This window comes from Lactuca virosa, chromosome 5, assembly GCF_052849685.1.
Source record: "Lactuca virosa cultivar CGN04683 chromosome 5, Lactuca_virosa_CGN04683_v6, whole genome shotgun sequence".
NCBI lineage: Eukaryota > Viridiplantae > Streptophyta > Magnoliopsida > Asterales > Asteraceae > Lactuca > Lactuca virosa.
This window is the reverse complement of record NC_136430.1, coordinates 237,222,259-237,230,692: the sequence shown is the minus strand read 5'-3', so window position 1 is coordinate 237,230,692 and position 8,434 is coordinate 237,222,259. Positions and strand designations below refer to the sequence as shown.

Below are 8,434 nucleotides of genomic sequence, written 5' to 3'. Positions count from 1 at the left end.
TATTATATATGCTTTTCGAAAATGAGTTGTTATTTTTTTTGTTATTGATTTTGAAATTAAAACAATAAATGTGTGTCTGTACGTGTAGCCCTTTTCTAGAAAATGGCAAATCTGTCTTTTTGGTGATGTGATTCTATCCGATATTTAATACAATAAGACAATATTTGTTATTTTTTGCTATTTCTTTTATAGTTTATATTTTAAAATATCAATGTCGTTCTATATGTATGTGTACTCCAAAAACTCTAGTTCTGTCCAGCTTCATGTTGGTAATTCCCTTTAATAAATTTTTTGTTATAAAAAAATTGTTATTGCTTTTAAAAGGAGAGTACAAAAGTACATTACTCTCCTTTATGTTTATGTTGTATTGTTCTTTCTAGAACCCTTTCAAATTCAATGACAAAGATTCACGAAACATATAATTGTGTTAGTAGAATGTATTTGGAAGGGCATTTTGGTATTTTCATTAATAAAAAAAATAATGAAATTGAATATATATATATATATATATATATATATATATATATATATATATATATATATATATATATATATATATATATATATAGAGAGAGAGAGAGAGAGAATAAAATTATAAAAATATCAACATGTGTTTCGCTCGTAGACTAAAAAATACAAACCTCCGCTTTATTGACATTAGATTCAGTCTCAAAACTATCTTATTCAATCATCTAAAAAAAACTAACAAAAAAGCCATTGAATTCACAAACTGGCCAAAACTGGTTGTTTGGCAGCTGGCTTGTTTGATAGATTGGGGCAGGGTACCCCGACCGGGTCAGTAGTGTCTGGAGTTGACTTTACGAATTGTCACCACCTGGACCACTTTCCACCCTGGACACTGGCGGCAGTTGTGGCGGTTGGGTTTGTGGTGGTGGTGGATTGATCTTCAGGGAGGAGTAAGCGCACGCCGATAAAAGCTCGTGGTGGGTGTGTAAATCCAATTTGGGATTCAATAGCTGACATGAAAATTTGGGATTCAACAACCGATACATTACTTACTTTATATTGGAATAACTCATCGAGATCTTTTCTTAAAGTTGAGATACATTTCAGCCAATAAAGGTTCCATGAAGAACTCCAAGTATCCTCCCAACATTTTCAAGTGCCCATCCTGTTTCATATCATGGAATGGAATGGAATCATAAAGGAATGGAATAAGAAAAGGTAATGGAATGAGGAAAGGTAATAGACTCATTATATCGCCTTTTGTATGCTTCCACCAAACAGTAGCATGATGGAATCAGAAACACCAGTTGTATCCCGGAGAAAAACAGAGTTCACTTTGATCTTTTCATTAAAGACCAACCACAGGAATTGAATTCTCAAATCCCGGGAATTAACCGAGTTCTATAGCAATAAAAAAAAAATTTCAGATATATATATATATATATATATATATATATATATATATATATATATATATATATATATATATATATCAAGGTTGTCAAGATCAGGATCCTACGCAGGATCGTTTTTGGGTTTGCAAGATCGGGATCGGGATCCTAAGATCCCACAAAATAAAAATATAATTTTAATTTATAATTTTTAATCATGAAAAATAGTTCAAACATTCACTTTTTTGTTCAAAAGTTATAAAAACTTCAAAATATTAGTCATAAGTTGCAACACAAAATGATAAATACTAAATTGGTAAAGGGTAAAAGACATAAAGTGGTAAAAAAAAAAAAAAAAAATTAAGGGAGGTAGGATCGGATCGGATCTCGATACTACTTGCGATCCTACCTGCGATCTTACCCCTTTTACGATCCAAATCGTTTTTCATACCTAGGATCGTACGATCAGGATCGCGATTTTGACAACCATGATATATATATATATATATATATATATATATATATATATATATAGAGAGAGAGAGAGAGAGAGAGAAACTTACCGAGTGTAAAAGCACCTGACCATCCTCCATTGTTTTCAGTGAGAATGACTTCTCATTATGATGATGTCAGCAAAAACGATTATTATTTATAAAGAAATTAATTTAAAAAAAAACTTACGACGATGGAGGAATTTCCGGGATACAAGTCATAGCAGATAACTGCACGAATGAGATTTTCATCATAACTTCAAGCATTGAAAATGACCATATTGCCCTCGACAAGACCAGTATCTTGAAGCAAAGATAAAAATTGCCTTATCAAAAAATCAATAGCTTTCATGGACTGAGCAGACAGAAAATTCTTCTAACAATATTCATATCCACCAAGTGCATATTCAGCCACTTTCCAACCCTCATACACCCTCACAAGGGCAAAATGGTCACTATGATCTCGCGAAAAATTGCGCTTTATACGCCTCTGTACAAAAAGACCCATTATTTTCATATAATATAAATTACTATTATAAAAAGAGACTTACATCTTTTTTATCTAAAAGCGTTAAAAAGGATCTTTGACTAAGTCCAGCAACAACTGTGCATTGGATCAAGGCAATTAAGAATTGCTCCCAAAATAAGCATTTTTCCAAGTTTTGGCTCCACAAGAAGCAAGTACGGTTAGATCTTCATTCTCATCTAAAGCACAAATAACCTTGAGATACTTAATTGCACTTTGAACCTACAAATGGGAAATAATAAGTATGATATTTTTTCCTTTTTATATATAGATAAATCCATTGAAAATGAGGTAGAGAATTACTGCTAATAACTCTGGTGATTGTAGAGCTTTAGATAAAAATTCAGAAATACTTCCAAGTTCTAAAGTTTTTATTTGAAGATAAAGTGACTAAAGAGACGTTCTTAGTATTTCTGGCAACTGATATTCTGCAAAAGCATTGAAGACACATTGAGGGTATAAATGGTAACATTCTCCTAGCTGAACACGCCCTACTCGACCTCGCCTCTGTTAATCATATAAAAAACAATATAATCAAATGATATAGAAAATATAAAATTACCAAAATACCCTAACCAAGAAACTCACTTGTTTAGCAAAAACTTTTGATATCCAAGCAGGAAGGAGACAAGGGTTATTATTCAAAGCATCATATGATGTTTCTTTGGCTTTTCCACAATCAGTAACAAAAACCACATCATCTATTGTGATACTTGTTTCAGCCATATTTGTAAAGGATATATTCCGTCATATCTTCTATTTTTATTCCTTGTTTGAGTTTCCTAGTTTATTCCTCTTTTCTAGCTAGGTTCTCTTTTAAATGATCGGCCTGTATTCTTTCTCTCTTCAATGAAAAACAGAAATTGGTTTGGCTTATAGAATTTTTCATGGTATCAAAGCAGGTTATTTGCATCCGATAACCAGATCATCACGCCACCATGAGCGGAGAAAATAGCGATGGAGGAAAGAAACAGGAAGGTGAAGCCATTGACACCAATTCGCCATTATACATTCACCCATCTGACTATCCTAAGCAGATGCAAATGAATGACATATTGAACGACAACAACTACAATGAATGGAAGCAAGAGATGATTAACTTTCTCTTGGCGAAAAACAAGATGGGCTTCATCGACGGGAGCGTCAAGAAACCGGAAACGAACTCACCCATGCACATGGCCTAGATCCATGCGGATGCCATGGTCAAGGGTTGGCTAACAACGGCTATGGAAAAGGAGATACGCACGAGCGTGAGATACGCTAACACCTTGTCAGAAATCTGGAGAGATCTTGAAGAAAGGTTTGAGAAAGAAGGCGCACCAAGGGCATACGAATTGAAGCAACTATTAAACACAACCCGACAAGGAGGTATGTCTGTTTCGAATTATTATACCAAATTGAGATCTGTTTGGGATGAACTCCAAGTTGTTTTGCCTACACCTCGATGTAAATGTAATGGGTGCACCTGTTCAATTGGAAAGCAATTGAATGGAGTAAAAGAGAAAGAAAGAACCTATGAATTTTTAATGGGACTCGATGATATTCTCTGTCATTCGAACCCAAATCTTGGCCACAAAACCAGCACCATCTCTTGGTGCGACTTATCATTTGGTAGCCGAAAATGAGCAGCAAAGGGCAATTACGGGCGGATCAAAAAGGCCGGGGTCGGAAGCCGCTGTCTTTCAAGCCAACTATGGTGCTGAAAAAACGCAACGACAGTCACAAACCAAGCAAACTAATCTGATGTCGTCTAAGACAAACACCAGGGTCACAAGAGCTGATAAAGAAAAAAAAGAAAAATGCAGTTTTTGTCAAAGGGAAGGACACGTGAAGGAAGGATGTTTTAAACTAAATGGTTATCCCGAATGGTGGCCTGGAACGAAGAACAAAGAGAAACCGAAGGCTGCGATGGCTGCCAGCCCTGTTCCCGGTCTGACGGATGAGCAGTACCACATGTTTGTTACCCACTTCAAGGACAACGGAGGTATGGCAGAAAATACGTCTCAGCCAAGAGCGAATATGGCAGGTAAGGTTAACAATTCTAACAGTTGGGTGGTCGATTCGGGTGCCACCGAACACATGACCTATAAAAGAGATTTTCTTAAAAACGAGACCCACAACCCAAAGAGTACACCCGTTGTTGTTCCCAATGGTGACAGGGTACCTATTGTGGGTGAAGGAGATCATGATCTTGCTGGAGGGATTAGAATTCGAGGAGTTCTACTTGTGCCAAGTTTCAATTATAATCTTCTTTCGGTTGGCAGATTAACCAATGAGCTTAACTGTGCTGTTACTTTCTTTCCTGGTTTCTTTGTTATGCAGGAATTGGGGACGAAGCACTTGATTGGAGCGGGTAATCGCGTTGAAGGATTGTATCGCATGGGGGCAATGAAGACAAATAAAGCTCTCTTGACAACCTTCGAGACTTGGACATCCTTCACCCAAGAAAGTTTCTCGTTTAGATTTTATTCCTTCTCATAAGAACATTTTAAATTGTGATGCTTGTTTAAAGGCGAAACACACTAGGGTACCCTTTCCTACTAGTGAAATAAAAACAATCTCTTGTTTTGATATGATACATTGTGACATATGGGGGAGATATATGACTCCCTCAACTAACAAGGCATTTTATTTTTTAACTATTGTTGACGACTACAGTAGGGCGGTTTGGACCTTTTTACTAAAACATAAGAGTGAGGCAAGCACCTGCCTCATGGATTTCTGTAAGATGGTCAAAACTCAATTTGAAAGGCAAATCAAGCGTGTTAGATGTAACAATGGTGGCGAGTTCGTATCTAATGCCATGCATGATTTTTACGCCGAAGAAGGTATCGTTTTAGAAACCTCTTGCCCCCACACCCCGCAGCAAAATGGGGTGGTCGAACGCAAGCACCGCCACCTTCTTGAGACCGCAAGGGCCTTAAGGTTCCAAGCTAACCTACCTAAGAGTTTTTGGGGTGAGTGTATTTTGACCGCCACGTACGTGATAAACCGAATGCCCTCAAAAGTCTTACATGGAGCCACTCCTTATGAGCTTCTATTTAATGAAAGGCCTTCCTATGAACACATGCGAGTTTTTGGTTGTTTGACTTATCATCGTAGCGTGGAAACAGGGGGTGATAAATTTGAACCACGTGGAAGACCCGGAATAATTGTTGGATACCCACAAGGTACCAAAGGTTATAAAATCTTCGATCTAGAGAATAAGAAGATCATTGTTTCAAGAGACGTCCGATTTATTGAAGATCAATTTCCCATGCACACCCTCAAACAAAACAATAACTCAGAACTTGATGATTTATTCCAACTAGAAAAAGATACCGATTTGGTGCAACCCACTCCTCACACCAATCAACCCACAAGTGACAATAATGAGGCCCAAGTCTCCTCGCCAGATTCGCCTAGTCAAAACCGACCAGATCACGTCCCAAGCCCACATTCCGCTGTGCATCAGGACCACATGCCAAGCCCACATTCCACTGAGCAACAGGTACACACACCGAGCCCAGACAGCTCCTCTAATCATTCGGAGCCTCCAAATGTAGTCCGGCCCACTCGCACGCGCGTCCAGCCCATCCGCTATCAGGACTACGAAATCAATTTGCCCCCATCGATCGATCATGCGCCTCCCGCTGCCGGTCACGCTGCTTCTACGGTACATCCCCTTTCCAATTTCATCTCATACAATAATTTTTCTTATTCTCACAAGGCTCTTCTAGCTGCTATTGTTACCCATAATGTGCCCAAAAGTTTTAAACAAACAACTCAAAATCCGGAATGGCGTGATGCAATGAAAAGGGAAGTTCAAGCCTTGGAAGCAAATAACACCTGGGAACTTGTTACCTTACCGGAAGGAAAGCATACCATCGACTCCAAGTGGATCTATAAAATAAAATTCAAACCCAACGGATCCATAGAAAGTCACAAGGCTCGTCTTGTGGCAAAGGGCTACACACAAATGGAGGGCGTCGACTTCCATGATACCTTCGCCCCTGTGGCCAAATTGGTCACTGTTCGGATTCTTTTAACTTTAGCCATCAAAAACAACCGGATCATTCACCAATTGGATGTGAACAACGCGTTCTTGCACGGTGATCTCGAGGAAGATGTTTACATGAAACTACCCCAAGGGTTCGGTAAGGAAGGCGACAATCGGGTGTGCAAGCTAAAAAAAATCCTTGTATGGCTTGAAACAAGCTAGTCGAAACTGGTATTACAAATTCACAGCCGCTTTACGAGATATGGACTTCAAACCTTCGCATTCAGATCACTCCTTATTTGTTTACAAAACCAAGACCAGCTTTGTTGCGGCTCTCATCTATGTCGACGACGTCATTATTGTTGGTAATGACACAACAAAGATTGAGAGCACCAAATCCGACCTTGATGCTCGGTTTAGCATCAAAGATCTTGGTAGCCTAACGTATTTCTTGGGCATCGAGGTATCACGTACCAAAGAAGGTTTAGTTTTGAGCCAAAGAAAGTACACCTTGGATATTTTGGAAGATGCAGACATGCTTGGCTACAAACCTTGCAAGTTTCCTATGGAACGGAACCTTAAACTTGATAAAGGAGATAAGGAAGAACGTGTTGACCCTAACACATATCGTCGTCTTGTAGGTCGTTTACTCTACCTTCAAGCGACACGTCCAGACATCACTTACTCAGTAAATGTTCTGAGTCAGTTTGTTTCAGACCCCAGAACTAATCATTGGCATGCAGCGATGCGTGTCTTGCGATACCTCAAAACAAGCTTGGGTCAAGGTATTCTTCTACCCCGAGAAGGGTCACTGGATTTGGTGGCTTATAGTGATTCCGATTGGCTTGGTTGCCCCTACTCTCGACGTTCTAGGATAGGTTATTTGTTGCTTTTGGGTGGCGCACCTATTTCATGGAAGTCAAAGAAGCAGTCAGTTGTGTCCCGGTCCTCGGCTGAGGCAGAATATCGAGCAATGGCCACCACTGTGAGCGAAATTTTATGGGTCCGTTGGTTATTGTCGGAACTTGGCATAAATGTTCGAGAAGCCACTCCTCTCTTTTGTGACAATCAGTCCGCCAAACACATTGCTCACAATCCTATCTTTCACGAAAGAACTAAACACGTGGAGATGGATTGCTTCTTTGTTCGTGAAAGAGTAGAGACCAAAGAAATAGCTCCAACTTGGCTCCACACTCATCATCAGCTCGCAGATCTTCTCACCAAGCCACTGGGTTCAGACAGACTACACTCCCTTCTTGTCAAGATGAACATTCGGAATCTCCATGCTCATCTTAAGGGGGGTAAAGGATATATTCTGTCATATCTTCTATTTTTATTCCTTGTTTGAGTTTCCTAGTTTATTCCTCTTTTCTAGCTAGGTTCTCTTTTAAATGATCGGCCTGTATTCTTTCTCTCTTCAATGAAAAACAGAAACTGGTTTGGCTTATAGAATTTTTCAATTGGTTGCCAAAACTATCTTTCTCACCACATTTTCTGGCTTTTCAAAGATTTGTCTCTACATGAAGAAGATAAAATAAATAAAGATTAAAAAAGTTTAGTTTTTTTTCAATAATGTTATTAGTCTCTACCTGTTCTGAGTTGGCCATAGAGCCATGACATGCAAGCAACAAAACTCGATTTGAATCCCCCAAGAGATGATATAGAATCCCGTGTCTTAGCATCTTCCCTGAAAAAATAAAAATATATATATTTAAACATAAAGCACTCTCAAATATACAAAAAAGAAGATAATATACATGTATATTTGATGTTAGGAATCAAGTAAGTGTACTGTTGTAGTTATCTTTTCAATTTTCTGCATTAAAAGAAAAGGGTTTGGGTATATAACACTCTCAAATATACAAAAAAAAATACTACAACATTCCAGCAACCTTTTTTCTCAGATTGAACTTTGTGCATGATATAACATATATCTTGTGAGTTCATCAACATGAGTTCTTCTTGAGTGAATTTGTGTAGGTCACCCCTGCAGAATATAAATAAAAGAATTTGTTGGTTTATGTTGTTTTATTATTTGAAAATGAGGGTAGGGGTATAGAATATTACGCCTGTTAATGCA

General features: G+C 38.2%; 1 protein-coding gene across 1 annotated transcript; it reads left to right on the top strand.

Moving 5' to 3' along the window:
* The first annotated feature begins 3,277 nt into the window (after positions 1–3,277).
* LOC145117290 (uncharacterized) lies at positions 3,278–5,266 on the top strand. Its single transcript, XM_079053594.1, has 2 exons — positions 3,278–4,401; positions 4,698–5,266. The coding sequence occupies exons 1-2, from the start codon at positions 3,912–3,914 to the stop codon at positions 4,730–4,732; spliced, it is 525 nt and encodes a 174-aa protein (XP_078909720.1). The 5' UTR covers positions 3,278–3,911; the 3' UTR covers positions 4,733–5,266.
* Positions 5,267–8,434: the final 3,168 nt, after the last annotated feature.